The sequence below is a fragment of the Hyaena hyaena genome, unplaced genomic scaffold, assembly GCF_003009895.1.
Source record: "Hyaena hyaena isolate Hyena2069 unplaced genomic scaffold, ASM300989v1 scaffold_182, whole genome shotgun sequence".
NCBI lineage: Eukaryota > Metazoa > Chordata > Mammalia > Carnivora > Hyaenidae > Hyaena > Hyaena hyaena.
The window spans coordinates 1,955,458-1,971,012 of NW_024080814.1; the positions used below are offsets into that span (position 1 = coordinate 1,955,458).

General features: G+C 45.6%; 1 protein-coding gene across 3 annotated transcripts in view; it reads left to right on the top strand.

Annotated features, from left to right (window-relative positions):
- The window catches only part of ITPR2 (inositol 1,4,5-trisphosphate receptor type 2), a 501,862-nt gene extending 486,765 nt beyond the window's left edge, over positions 1-15,097 (top strand). For all 3 annotated transcript variants that reach the window (XM_039240789.1, XM_039240790.1, XM_039240791.1), the window contains exons 56-57: positions 11,374-11,535; positions 12,248-15,097. In XM_039240789.1, coding sequence (XP_039096720.1) covers positions 11,374-11,535; positions 12,248-12,334 — 249 coding nt within the window. In that variant the 3' untranslated portion in view covers positions 12,335-15,097. The remainder of the gene's footprint in view (positions 1-11,373; positions 11,536-12,247) is intronic.
- The last annotated feature ends 458 nt before the right edge of the window (positions 15,098-15,555 follow it).

Genomic DNA, 15,555 nt, shown 5'->3' on the forward strand with positions numbered 1-15,555 from the left:
TAAGCATGTGACTTTGGCTCAGTCCATGATCTCATAGCTTGTGGGTTCGAGCCCCCCGGCGGGCTCTGTGCTGACAGCTCAGAGCCTGGAGCCTGCTTCAGCTTCTGTGTCTCCCTCTCTCTCTGCCCCTCCCCCACTCATACTCTGTGTCTCTTTCTCTCTCAAAAATAAATAAACATTAAAAAATAAAATAAAAATGAAGATCAGATACCAGCTAGGTAATGAAAATTGCTAGTTATCTCCTCCTTGGTAGAGATTTCAGCCTGAAGTCATCCAAATCCAGCTTATCCCTGACCCCTCCACTGGTGAGAACTATAGAAGTACCACAGAGGTTTAACCTCTGGTGTGAGCAAGGCGGCTCCCACCAGGCTTTCAGGACTTGTTCATTTACTAACCATTGACCAATTTACTAGACAGTTACTAAATATCCCCTGCACCATACCCAGTGCTTGAGCGAGAGGAATAAGTGAGACAGATACAAATTCCTGCCTTCATGGAGTTCATATTTTAGTAGGGCCAACAAACATGGCATGCGATAAGTCAGTATATTATATGGTGTGTTAGAAGGTGATTCCTGGTACGGAGAACAAATAAACCTGGGTGAATGGGGATGAGGAAGCCACGTGTCAGAGGACTGTCTATGCCAAAGTCAAAGAAACACTGATTTGAGGAAGGTGAGGACAGATATGTGAAGGATATCAGAGGGACTGGAGCCTGACATTTGTTTTGTGTCCTCTTGATGCTTACAAGAGGGTCATTCAGGGCTAAGTGAGGGCCTGGGGGGGTGGCCCAGAAAAAAATTGGAGAGAGAGTAACCCAAGAGTGGTATAGATAAAACAGGATTAGTCATAAATTAACAATCATTGAAGCTATATGATAGGGATAGTCTAGTCACCAAATTTAATATTTGGAATTTTCCATGATAAAGGCACCAGACTATTTATTTTGAATCCTTTCTGAGGTCACTAAATAGTCTTCTCCACCATGATGCATAATGGCTGTATAGCTCACCGCACTGTGATGTATCATCATACATTTGATCATTGACCACTTTATTGACGCTTAAATCTTTTCTAATTTGTTGTTATTACCACTAACACTGATAAAACTCTTCTACATGATTCTTCGGGTCCATCCGTGATTATTATTTTTACTTAACTCCATAAAAATTAATATAATTATTATATAAGTATATGCTACTGAATATAATTATTATACAATAATTAATTCTCTGTATGACTTGGAGAAGGCCCTCAGCCTTTATTCTGGACAAAATTGGCAGGTGTTAAGTAGCACTTGGCCCTGTTAATTTCTTGAAGCTTGTACCAGCCGGGGATCTTCACTGCAAACAACAGCAACTGACTCTGGTTACCTCCGGGAGAAAAGGAGTCTGTGGCAGGGATAGACAGAATGAAGAGGAACGTAACAATCAGGCTTAATATGGGCAGACTCCAAGGCAAGGGAGTCGGCTGGGAAGTCCCACCTCGGGACAGCGTGGCTATAGAGAAGGTTCCACCGCCACTGCTGCTTCATCCTGGAGGTTGTCCTCGGCACCGATGGCTTCACCACAGCCGGACGTCACCGCTGCCACCACTGAGAAGAAAAGGAATTCTATATGTCCCTGCTTCTTGCCGTCACTCATGCCTCATCGGGATCAAGGCAGGACTGATGGGCCACTCTGAGATCCCATGACCAGCTCTACTGCCACATGGAGAACAGTGCATCAGCCTTCGCAGCTTCTGTAGCCAGACGCTGGACCCAGCCTTCCACCAGGACCCCGCAGTGGTGGCTTCGGCAAACACAGAAAGAAGGACTTCACATGCTGAGTGGCTAAAAGCTGGACAAATGCCCACTCGAGCGTTCGGTGCACTTTGCCCCAGTCTCACCATGAAGAGATCTCATTCTTTTTTTACCTCAGTGAGACTCGCAAATGCTCATACTTCAGATTATTTGCAGAAGAAAGAAATATTTATATTCCCTGATAAAGAGACCAGGGGAACCTTAAGGAATTAAATTAGGAGGTTAATAAAAGCTCAAGAGTTACAGTCTCCAAGATAAAACGATAGACTGAGTGACGTAATGAATTGACAAGAAAGGAAATACAAACAGGAAGGGAAATGAGCGTCTCTGAGGCTGTCTGGAGGTAGCTCAAGCTCTCTGGCATCCCCGACAGACTCCTCTGATGCACGAGTTTTTCTTACTACTTCTTTGTGGTGTGTGTATGTGTGTGGTCGGAGCCCCACTTAACCCGTATGTAAGAAAACCAGCAAAAGGGATCTAGGGGAGTCCCGGGTCATGTCCTCTGGTTGCTTGCTCACTGACAGCTGTGTGGCGGACAAGCCCCAGCTCACTACATCATCAAGACCAATGACCGGGTTCCAGTCCCTACGTCTGGTGCTTCTGTGTATCTCAGAACGAGCCGGTCGATGGCTCAAAACTGCTCTAAGTGCTGGGCTCCCCTCTCCTCTCTCTGCTTGCTTCTTCAGGTTGGGTCCACACCCATCCCCCTTAGCCTGCCGGCCACCCCGCTTCGCAGAGCCTTCAGCCCCTTAGTGCTCCTGGTTACTGACCAGCAACCCTGCTAGTAGCTCCTACCTCATGGGAGCGCCCACAACCCATGAGGACCCAGGCCCTCATCTGCCTCCCAGCCAAGGGCCGTTCCCTTCCTCACTGTGGCTCTGCCTCTGGCTGCCTGGTCAGCTGGGAACAGATCGGAACCCTACCATTTGCAGAGGCAGCTGATGTGTCGTGTAGACACCCAGTGTTGGCTGTGTCGGCGGTGAGAAAGAGAATCCACAAGCACTTTTGCTCCCCCATCGTGGAGGACAGCAGGCTCCTGAGAGGGAGGCCGGGACGAGGGAAGAATAGGGAACAGGCATGGGAAGAAGGTACCGTCTCAGGGGCCTCTGCTCACCGTCCAGCCTGCTGTCCATGATGAGACCAGCCACCAGCCACCACGAGCACAAAGCCAAGCTGAGGGGTCCTCATCACCCCCACATCATCACCTGTTTTTCCGGTCACTACCCAGAGCCCTGCTCTTCAGACATTGGTGCATTTTCAGGTTGCCTGGTTAGGCGGGCTTTGAAGATCTCAGTTCTCTCAACCTCCTAAATAGCCGAGGCCCACCGTCCGGCACGCAGACCCCACCTAGGGAACGACTCTCTGGTCAGCCTAGTGCACTGCAGTGCCTCCCCCAGTCTGGAAACATCTGAGGACAGAAATCTAGACCCATGAGTCTTTGAAACTCCAGAGCCTAACACTCTTCCTAACGGGCTTTTGTAAAAGTTTGTTGAACTCCTTTGAGCCTCTTTTCAGCCAAGGAGGGCCACGCTCACCTGCCTCACTCTGGCCCCCAAAGGAGAGGAAGCCACAGACAGAGGGGCCTTCACGCTTCCACCTCTGCAGAAGCTGGAGCCTGAAAGGCCGTGATGCAGTACTGAGCATCCCCCTCCCCCTGCCCACGGCTCGCCCTGCACTGGCCACAGGTCATGCCCGCTCCCGCCGCGGCTCTCCTGCATAGGAGAGAGAATAGGACCGGCTTCCAGTCCCTCCCAGGCGGCACTTTTTGATTCCAAACCTGCAGCCCTCCTGGGACAAACAGCCCTGTTAAGTTATTTTCACAACCACACACCTCTCCTTCATTGGACCTTTTTCTCCCTCTGCCTTCGGGAACAGTTGCTACTTCCCGGCATGCTCCCAGGCCAGCAGCCCCCCTCCCATCTGCACCCTGGAGGTGATGCCACGGAGGGTGGGCCCGGCAGGAGCAGGGCAGAGAAAGCAGTGGCCGTTGCTCACTGAGCACCTGTTAGGTGCCTTACACGGACCCAAGGTAAGGGCTCCACACCTGTACACGTGTGAACCCAGCAGCCCCAGGATACTGTATGTTTGTAAAGGGCTTTGGAATGTTCAGATCACTGTCTTACACACAATGGAAACCTGGTATCTGAGCATTTCGATTTTAAACATAGTTCAACATCTGACAATGACACTATGAAGAGATCTTGCTGCTTTAGAAAGTCACTTGGTGCAGATTTGCTTTGGGTGACTAACACATTGAAAAGTTTTCAAACCACACAGATTTGGTACTCTACCTTACGTTTGTGGGAACCCACCAGTTGCAGAGGAAAAATGCAGGGAGATCCAGATACAGAATGAACAGGGAGCCAGGGAAGGAAGATACAGTCAATGAGGACTGGCAAATGAATCTTCCAGTCCCGTAACATGTTATTTTTCTAAATTTGTCCAACCCAGGAATAGTGGTGTAACTTCGGAGGAGACAGCTCGATCCTTTCTGTCACCTCCAGTCCCTAAAGCTTGTCAGACAAGCGTCTGCTTTCCAGCTCATCCTTCCTTCTTCTGAACCCCCCTGAGAACCAGCCTTTTAGTTGCCCGCAGCGAGCAATGTTTGTCATACGCAGGCGGGGTAGTCAAGGCTGGGAATGAGGCTAGAAACCCAGATGCCAGTGTTCCGGGTGTCCCTTCAGTTTTTGAGATAATGCCTACCCGGCCATCAAGGTCACCATGTTGGTGAGAGGGTGAGAAGCGCCCTGTGCCCCTGCTTCATTAGCCAGAGACTGAGATGGAGTACTTGAAGCACTCCCCCTTAACCAAAATGATTACTTTCCTTCAGAAAGAATCTTTGTTCCAGGTTGTTTTTGTAGGTCTGAAGTTCCAGGAAAGCTGCAATGGTGCCTTTCCCTCAGGGACCTTCCAGTAAGTTGGTAGTATTTGCATTGCTAGTGCTCCTTTAGAGAGCCATTTCTGCTGACATCTTCAACCCAGAAGGCAAAGAGAAGAATGCAGGGGGTCATACTGAGGCTTTGGGGAAATGGTTACCCTTGTCAGCTTAGGGGCCATTGTAAATGATTTCAGATCGGAAAATGCACTATAAACATGAGGCTTAGAAGAAGAGGGAGAGATGGGAAGCAAGACCTTAGCAAAAATGGTCTTGTCACAGCACATTCAGCATAGTCAGAAAGAGTGGAAACAGAGGCAAAGGTCTGTATGAGATGGTTTATTGGTACCCCGTTATAATATGATGCAGCACATGGTATGTTCAGTGTGGTACCCCTCATTAGCAATACTTCAGAGCACTCAGCAAAATTGCCGTGAATGTCAAGCGTTGATGCATTTTCATCAAGTATCTGCATATGGATCTGACGCACGCCTAGAGAGTTTGAGTTTCTCATTCATAATAAGTAAGCCTGTAGCATGCCCCAGAGGTAACCAAGGGATTTGAGTTATTATATTCTCTCTGTAGTCCGTTTTCCTGGCAAGTTCAGAAGCTAAGTGCTGACTTCTCCGTTAGACGTAGAGAAGTAGTCCCGTGCATTGAAAGGAACATAGGATTTCCAGTTGCATAGGGTGGAGGCCAAGGCCTGGACCAGCCATTTTATGTCTGTGTGACCTCGGGCAAGTAACTGATCCTTTTCCTGCCTCAGTATTGTCATCTGTAAAATGGGCATGGTGAGAATCTCTACCTGATGGAGTTGTTGTGGGTATTGGCCATGCCTGGCTAAAGTGCCTGACCCTTGCTAGACAGCCAACAAGTGGGATCTATAACTATGATGTAGGTAGAATATAGTCCTTGCTTTCTCTTCAGTTTACCAGCAGGCAACTTTTAATGCATACCAAGTAGAGCTAAAAAGACATAAGGCAACTTCACCAAAACTTGGCTCACTGACATCAATCACATTACTTCTTTTTTTTCCAGTTTATTTTTTGACAGAGAGAGAGTCAGAGAGAGAGGGAGAGAGCCAGAGAGAGAGGGAGAGAGAATCCCAAGCCAGCTCCACACCATCAGGGCAGAGCCCAGAGCAGGGCTCAAATCGTGAGCCATGAAATCATGACCTGAGTCAAAATCAAGAGTCGGACATTAACTGACTGAGCCACCCAGGTGCCCCTCTTAATCTCACTCTGATGTGGAGAAAAATCATTACGAGCTTACATGTCCTTGAGCCCGTGGCCAATTAAGCATCAACGGGGGTAGATGATATCAAAGCTATCCCACTACGTAATGTGGAGGAGCTTGTCCAGAAGTGGCAATCAAGTGCAGGGACATCTGCCACTGTTTATAAGACCTCAAGGAAACCTAAACTTTCTAGGTTTCAGGCTGGGCAACTGTAATATGCTGAGCTTGGGTTATGTGGTTTCAAGGTTGCGTCTAGCTGAAATGTTTCTGTTTGCTCACTTGGAGAGCTCAAGGCTTGTCTCAGCACTTTGAGTTGTAAAGCTTTCCTTGAATTCGTAGCTCACAGAATGATGAGCCGGTGGGGACATAGGGACGACCTGGGGTATCATTCTAGTCTTACAGATGAGGAAACTGGGACTCAGAGAATAAGGTCCCCCTCCCTTTATATCAGAAAGCTAGTTTGGGGTTGAGCTAAAACCAGAACCCAGGTGTTCTGACTCTTAGGTCAGTGCTCTTTCCATTATACCACATTGCCTCTTTCACACAAATGGGGCCACGACTCTGAAGAACTAAATGTAAGAAGAGCACAGCTAGCCTTGAGGGACACAGATACCCTAATCATTTTATTGAATAACTATACAATTAAATAAGTCTGAAGGATCTGACTGTTGAAAGTACTATTTTGAAAGGTTCTTAACGTTTCTAAACATCTAGAAAGATGCATTATTTTTAGAATGTAGGGATAGCTAGAGGATGGTGGCTGGCATGCTCTGTGAGTCCTTTCTCAGCAACGTGACTAGTTCATCTCTGAGCTTTGCATTTTGGAACCCTCAAGAAACTGAGTTTCCACTCACCAAGTTACTATGTTCATACATTGTAACCACAGAGTCTAACAGTTCATCTGCAACTTCTCTGACTTTATGCTACCCTGTGGTCAGATATTGTCATTCCTGGTGAAAGAAGGAAGTGATTTCATATTGACTAACAAAAGTCAACATGGGAATGTACTAATCATGTGCATGATCACAAGATGTACATAGCATATATGAGTAACTAAGAAATAACGAATCAAGTCAAGCTGCTTTGTTAGATGGCGGACGCATTACAAGTTAGCACAGTAAGGAAGTGTGTCCTGTTCTGTGTGTCTGTGTGCCATTAGAGCAGAGAGAGGGACCGTAGGGTCCACTTTTGACGAAAAAGCGTATGCAGCATTTATTCTGAGAACACTATTGTATTTGGGTTAATTTTGGTGAAAAAAAAATGTACTTCCTGCACTAATTTGAAGAAACATCAGTTGTGAAAATTATTTTTAAAAGACTGACTTATTTGTAAAAAGAGGACAGAAAACAATTTAACTTGGTTATCTTTTTTCCATTTTATTGAGAGATGTAAAATATTTAAGTCGGGCTCCTTAAAAATTAAGAAAAGGGTCCACAAAGCATTCAACATTGAAAAAAGTCGTAATGACACATGATCTTTTAGTTTCAGTTAATGGTCAGTGGATGTAGAGAAGAACGCAAGAATAAAACAAAAATCGCAAAAGTGGGAGAGAAGGGACTGAGACACAAGCAGACAGAAATGGAGAAAGATACAAGCAGCAAGAGAAAGAAAGAGGAAAACCAGTGGGAGATTAGAAAAGAACAGCTTCTTGTGCCTCGGAGAAAGGACCGCAGAGCCTGAAAGCACAAGCTGGTCGTGGCTTTCATCAGCATTTGGCTGAAGCCTCACTCCCCAGCGGGAGTACCAGTTCTGCGAGCCCGGGAACCATGCTGCTCTTGCTCAGCATCCTTTCCCCGGTGCCTGGCACAGATGTGCTCCCCACGGGAAGAATCAGTGAATTGAATGGATGAACAAAGCAACAAGTGAAGAAAAAGTGTAGGGAGAGAGAGCCCCAGTCCCGGACACCTGGGATAGGGTCTGTTCGAAGGTGGCTTCGCAGAGTCTCGCCTGTGTTCTCTGAAGATGTTCTGCAGGGTGCTAAGCCTTAGAGCAATGGTTTCCTTCTGTTTCAGAGACTTTCTGAAAGTTGATGTTTTCCCCATGCCAACTCTGGGTATTGCCATGTCGACCGGGACCTTCTCACTCCAGGCCCAGCTGTCTGAGGCTCTCCAGCCCCTTCTGGTCCATCAGCCGCCCCTCCTCCTGCCCCAGAACCCGATCATGGTACAGACCGCCTCACCCATCCCAGAACATGGCCTTCCTGGCTCTCCTAAGACAGTCTTTTAGCCCACTTGGTGGCAGCTGCCTCTTTCCCCAACCCCTTCGTACTGAAGGCCCTGCAAGAGGGTCAGCAGACTGGGTTCCTCTTCACTAAGAAGCCACCGCATCTTCGCCCTCACATGAAAATGTCTTTTTTCAAGCCTTTCCCATCACTGCCTTGTGATATTACCAAGTCACACCTCAGTGACCAGATTTTGGCCCACAGCCTCTCCACCCACCCAACTACTGACCTCCTTCAAGATGATGTCAGGGATTGTGTGCACAATTCATCCTAAAGATTAGCCCCTGCATATCCAGCAATTTAAAAAACTGTAGTAAAATACACATAATGTAAAATTTACCAGTTTAACCATTTTAAGTGTACAGTTTTATGGCATTAAGTACATTCACATTGCTATGCAACCGTTAGTACATCCCACTGCAGAGAATTTGCGTCTTCCCTGACTAAAATTCTATATCCATTAAGTACTAAGTCCCCCAGTTTGCTGCTACTCTAGCAGGTTTAAAGCACTGTCACCCTAAAATCTTCATTTCCCGAAGTCATTCTACATTCAGAATCTTAAATTTTTTTTAAAAAATTTTTTAATGTTTTACTTATTTCTAGGAGAGAGAGAGACAGCGTGAGCAGGGGAGGGTCAGAGAGAGAGGGAGTCACAGACTCTGAAATAGGCTCCAGGCTCTGAGCTGGCAGTGAGCACAGAGCCCGATGCGGGGCTCAAACCCACGAACCGCGAGATCATGACCTAAGCGAAAGTCAGACGCTTAACCGACTAAGCCACCCAGGCACCCCCAGAATCTTAAATTTTATCATCCCACTTCTGTCTTGCCAAGAGACCTCGCCAAGAGACAGGTCTGGGTTGGGGTCCCAGCTAAGCCATTTGCCAGCCTCAGTTTCGTCATCTATGAAGCTCTGACAGTAGATGATACTGTAAAGAATATAGATGTTAAACGGATAAGAGAACTGAAGGTAAGGAGATGGTTGAAAGGATTGAGGGCTTACAGAGCAGTTAGCCCAGGGATGTTCTTCTCCATCCTGCCTACCAGGCCACACATAGGTGACCATCACTCCAGCCAGCACTTGGCTGACATTTATAGCTTCCCTGTACCTGTATCATGTCTTCCTGGTACTGGACACACCATCCTGTGTCAGTCTGGCTCTCTGTCTCAGATGCACATCCACTAGGGCTGTTGGTAAACAGTGGGTTTTGTGGAGGTCCCTACAAGGAAGACAGCGTTTTCCAGTCTGCTGGGCCATCCGTCCCACCTACAAGCATTGAACGGGCTTGTATTTGGCTTCTTCTTCCCGTTCCCCACAACAGCTGTCCCAACCTTTCCCCGTCAGGCCATCTCCCTCCGCTTCCATTTCTCCAGCTGTTATCATTCGTCTTCTTTGTCTCCGTTGACCAGAGTTCTTAAACTATGGTCCACACAGGGACTGTGCACATCCCCAAAGAGGTTCTGATTTGGAAAGAGGTAGTGGGGTTGAAATCTGCAATGGTAACAGGGAGCCCTAGAGGATTTTGATATGCATGATGCAAAGTCCCCTTTTCATGGAAGGCTGTCCCGATCACAAGCCCCTTAGAGCAGACATCTTGTCTTACCTGATTTTTACCACTAAATCCTGGGTGATAGATAGATGGTGAAGGATCCTTTGAATGAATGAATTTGGCTGTCACTCGGCACCATTCTCCTTTGAAATGCTAATTAGCTACAGCTGCTTAAATGCAGTTTAAAACCCTTTAATATGTTTTATCTTTAGTTCTTTATCTGTCCTTTCATTGTACTGGGGGGAGGGAACTATAAAGAACTTGCTGTTTTCCCAGTAGTGACCATAACTACAAACACCAACAACCCAATGAGAGACGAGACCGAGACAGAAGGGCAGAGTGACAGTGACACCATACCTCAGGGGCGGGGGGACTACTTTTTTGACCCTCAGTGTAGTGATTGGTCAGGCAGAAGCCTTGGCAGCCATACAGTGGGCTTTCCTGAAGTGGGAGTAATCTTAAGCAGGAAGATCACTGCCAGGGATGTTGGGAGAAGGTGACCTAGAGAGAAAGGTAGGTGAAGAGTGATGCAGGCTGACATACCCAGTCAGTGGTGGAAAGGAAGGCTCACCTGGCTTCAAAGCCTAGCTCAGCCATTTCCTAGCTCATCAAATGGGTGTTTAAATTGTTGGGGCAGCTCGTTGTCTCCATCTGTAAAATGGGGACAAATACGGTTTACCTTGCAAGCTTTATTGAAAAGTATACTCTAAGTAATGTGCAGTGATTCTACCATTTTAAGCAAGCAAGTTTTCAAGAGAGCTGGGCAGCTGGTTAACTAGTTTCTACACCAGTGGAGGGCTACACACATACACACACCCCGACAGCCAGTCTGCCTAGAAAAACAGAAGTGGTACCAGCTATTGCCCTCTGGGGAAGTGTAACTCTGAAACCTCATCCTCCCTGTAATAAAATGTTTCCAAAGGGAGCAGACAGAGTAACCCAGGGCCATGCCCTTCCGCTTCCCTCTCGCCTGAGCAGAGCTCAGAGCCCGTCTTGGGGAAGTGGGCGGTAAACTGGTTCAGCATGGGTGGCTGGAACTGAAACCTTTCTTTTATCACCTTCCCATCCTGCCTGCCACACCTCTGTCTTCCGTGCCAGGGGGAGGAAAACCAGCTAGCTTATGGTACCCACACATACTTGGATCTGTTGTCTCTGGCTTCCTAACCCTACCTCATCATTCATAAGGATTCACTGAATGCCCTCGGGGTTCAGGGTGCTGTTCTAAATGCTTTATCTGGGACCTTCGTGGGAGCCTGTAGGAAGTTTGGGCCAATATTTAAAATCTTCGCCCAGCTCATGAAAACCAATGCCTAACCCTCACTTCATTCCCACCCACAGGTCAGGCCAGAAAGAGTACCTTTTGCTTTGAATACTAAGAAACTTTGATCTAAATGTTAATACTGGGGTGCCTGGGTGGCTCGGTGGGGTAAACATCTGACTCTTGGTTTCACCTCCTGTCATGATCTCATGGTCTCAGGAGTTCGAACCCCACTCCGGGCTTCACGCTGCTTGGATTCTCTGTCTCCCTCTCTCTCTGGCCCTCCCCAACTCGCGCTGTCTCCGTCTCTCTCAAAATAAATAAACAAACTTTAAAAAATGAATGTTAATACTAACGAACACCTATAAACCTTGTCTACAGAACTTTAGGCTCCCTTCCGTACATTCCCTTGATCTTGAACATGTATCTGCTTCTAGGAGAAGAATTTAGACTGGTTTCCTCGGATGCGAGCCATGTCCCTCGTCAGCAATGAAGGGGACAGTGAGCAAAATGAGATTCGGAACCTGCAGGAGAAGTTGGAATCCACCATGAGTCTGGTCAAGCAGCTGTCGGGTCAGCTGGCAGAGCTCAAAGAGCAGGTGGGTGTGCTCAGGGAGCCGGGGCTGGAGCTGGGCGGGCTCGCATCATTCAGCACCTTGAACAAGGGGAGACCTGGACGCTCCTGGGGGCAAGATCGTCACTCACAGGGAACTGTAAATTCCAATCCCCGCGCTGTGCTGTAAGAACCACCCTCCTGCAAGTGAGGCTTCCGCTTCGTGCGTTACCGCCTGTGTGCCCCTTCTGCACCCACCGGAGTGGGGAGAAGAGTAAATGCCAAAGTACAAGGGCCTCTTTGCACTTTTTGATAGAAACTGGTATTTTCCGCCACCCTAGCAATTACTAAATGCATCGGAAAGTCAGATCATCATCTTCAGAATCTGTCATTTCAGTGTTATAATCAACCCCTTCATCATGTAAAATTATTAGCGGTAGTATAAATACTATCAAAAGTAACTGTGGTAGCTATTAAAAAGACTAGGCTGATGGTGACGATTATCTGACAAGCAAAGAGCCGCTCTAAAAGAACCATGGTTCCTGTTTTTAAACCCACAGAAAGGGGTTGGCCTATTTTCTCTTTGTGGAAATTCACTTACAAAAAAAAAATTTTCCCTTTTTTTAAAGGTAAATCGATTCTGTATGATGCCAGACACAGACTGTAGGTGCTTGGGAAATAGTACCCCCGAGTTGTAGCCCAACAGCCCTGGGGAAAAGTGAGAAAATGAGCTCAACACACTCTCTCTTTTCCCCCAGATGACAGAACAAAGGAAGAATAAGCAGAGACTGGGCTTTCTCGGATCAAACACACCCCATGTGAATCATCACATGCCACCACACTGATACCATGGGGGGGAGTGCCTGATCACTGAATAAAGAACTGAGACGGAGGGGAGTGAACAGTGCCTATTGTTGAAAGTTAAAAACAACCAAGTGCCAAGATGTTGAGTGGTTTAGCTCTGAGAACAATTTCTAACTGTGTTTTCATGGTTGAGGAGACCAAACTTAAAAGCTAGAAAGCACACATCACGCACTCTTAATGTAACGCGAAGTAGCTTGCTCACGTGGCAGCAGAGGGGCGGGGGGCAGGGTGGAAAGGGGTGGGGTGCGGTGCCCACAGAACTACCTTTTGCTAAATCAACGAGTCCGTTTTGTCTTAAGTGCTGGCTGCGACCTTCCTCATGGTTGCTGGGGACTTACTTCTTTTAATCGTGGCATAGAGGCTAGTGATACAGGTATTCAGACTGTGGGGGCTGCGTTTCACTAAGGAAAAGAATGGAAAAGATTAAAACTGAGGTTTGCAAAGAAAAATGTTAATGCTTCCAAACCGTAGCTGTCACGGGGCAATTCTCGTATTTGTCACGTGCGACACAATGGATTTACAGCTCTGCGAACATTGTGCTTTGGAGCTTCCTCTCCTCATGCTGACAGCACAGCTCAGATGGGATTGCTTTCTCCCAGATTTGGGGGCCTCTGTCGATGTGGAGCACAAAAGGGGATTTTTCATATAACCTGCTCAAAACATGTTTTAAGTCGTGTATAGTGTAAGATTTTTAAAGATTGGGGGAAGAAAAAGCTGACAGGAAGCCCCAGGGAGGAATTATTTGTGAGTCTATGTGTGCTATTAAAATATATTGAGAATAATAAATGAAAGTGCTTAAAGGTGACAGGGACTATTGAGAAACTTATGATGGTCACATTGCCTTTTATAAATATGGAGTAGAGGCTTTTGATTCATGTTTGCTGTGCTTAAAGAACTGAGTGGTTTTATTTATCCTATTTCTGCAGTTCGGGGGGAGAGCTACGAAATTTATTGAAGGCTCAAGAAAATGCAGCATTTCAATTGCACGTTTTAAACTGTATCAGTAAGAGCTTTTCAGCATGTAGAAAGATAATAATCTCTTCCCCCAAATTGCTTTTATGTTAAATTATGCAACCAGGATTTGTGGAAGGAGAAAATAACCTGCCATGCTCGTAATATTCTTGGAGACTACATGTTTAGAACGTTAAAGCAAAATGCGGGTAATGAAAAGCACTGTTGCGTGGTGAGGGGACAGGACACAGGACACCAGACTCTGGGAGATGCTTTGCAAGTTGCTCTCTGGCCCCTGCCCCCACAGGAACAATTATTTCCAGAGTCCTTAAACTCTCAAGTTATGACCGCCAAGGTTCAAGGTCTGGATGGGGTTTGCTCTGACCATTTTAAAGCCTTTGGTTGTTGTCATTTAACTTGTCGGCTCTTAAAATTCTCAAATCGTGGTCCGGGTAGATTATAAAGGATTCCTGAACCAATCCTTCTTCCACAATGTTAAAATATAGATTTGGAGAGAAGCTGTGGAAACCCAGAGCAGCAATTTTTTAACTGAATCTTCTGGTACTTCTCATCCCCCACCCCAGTACTTCCCCACATTAAGAATTCTTTACTGTGACACCATAGTATTTTCCCTTACCAGTCCCTGAAGGACCATGATCCAAAAATACTAGGACACTGAGATATCTATCTGCACGCACCACAGAACTTTGAGCCGAGTAGGCATTCAGCCTGTCTATGAGAAATTCTACTGGTGCTCAGTTACCCTCAATTCTTTATTAAAACTTTAAACTGTGTCACATACTTGATTTTTTTTAAATGGCTTTACCAAAACCAAAGTAGACCAAAGCAGCCATTGTTTTAATCCAAGACCATCACTATTATGACTGTATTGGATGAACGTACACTTTAAAATATTTTAATGAGAGAGTGTGCAGGTGGGGAGAAATGGAGAAAATTGGTAAGGACTGACCATACTCTGGAATGGAAACCCATCTCTTTTTTAACACAAAATAAAATATTTTTGATGTCTGAACATCAAGAGAATAGATTAATTTGTATAGATGATAGCAACCTGTTTTTCACGTGATGAACTATCTATTCTTTTCTGGGACCATGATAGTCCTTTTTTACAGTGAATAAACCAGTGGGTGTATAACTGCCATCAACAAATGGCCTAATGTCTCCAACCGGTATGAGTGGCAACTCGCCATTTCACGGATCTTTTCCCCTGGGGAGTGTCCAAAAGAGACTGCAGCTAACAAGACTCTTGTTCCAAACTGAAATATTTCTCAGTTGTGTTTTCTTTCCTGCCTAAATACTTGGAGCCTATAGCAAAAGAAATAAAAACAAGCAAATAAAGAGGGCACTTTCCAGGCTCTTAAAGTCATGATGTTGTGGGAAGATAATGGGAAATTTGATATTTGATGGAAGTTTGTATTTGTTATGTAGATGTTTGTTAATGCAACTGGAATATTTGACCAAGGCAAGTATCAGTTAACATTTTATATTTATATAGTGACATTAAAATGAATACAGTAGTCTTTGATTTTGCTATTAAGGAAAATGTTTTACTCTTTAGTTACTAAAATGCGTATCAGTTTAAAAGGATCAATTTCTTATGAATATAGTTTTTAATTTCAAAACGATTTTATTCCCTTGCGTGCTACATTGTGAGGCCCAAGAGTTTAATGGAAGCATGTTTCCTAAGTTATAGTATCATTTTAGGTAAGAAAATGTTTGTGTCATATCAGACTATAATATTAATAAATAAATTATATAGCATGTAAAAATTACTATTTCTACCCCTTGAGAAAGTTCATTTAGAAAGGGCTTATTTTCTTGCTTATTGAAATTTTTCCATTGACGAAGATACAGTTTCTAGTGGCTTATTGCTTTTATCAGGAAGATTATTTAGTTCAAGTCAGAGCTAATCACGTGTTTATTTCCATATTCCCAGGTCACAACTCATTGTTTTGACGGTTCTTTTTAGTTTATAGTTGTTTTATTACCCTAGAGTTGTTTATTACCACCCTATCCGTCCCACACGTACTAGGGTTCAGATGAGTGGAGAGGCTTGTGGTCTTAGGATTTGGTCAGGGGAGGTGAAGATGGATCATCACTACGATTAGGGAAAAGGAGTAAGTGATAGATAATAGGAAGAAAAAGGCTGGTCCTGGAGACCTAGGGGGTAAATAAGTAAATATTGCATAGGCATAATGATATAACAGATTACAGACTCAAGAGATCACAC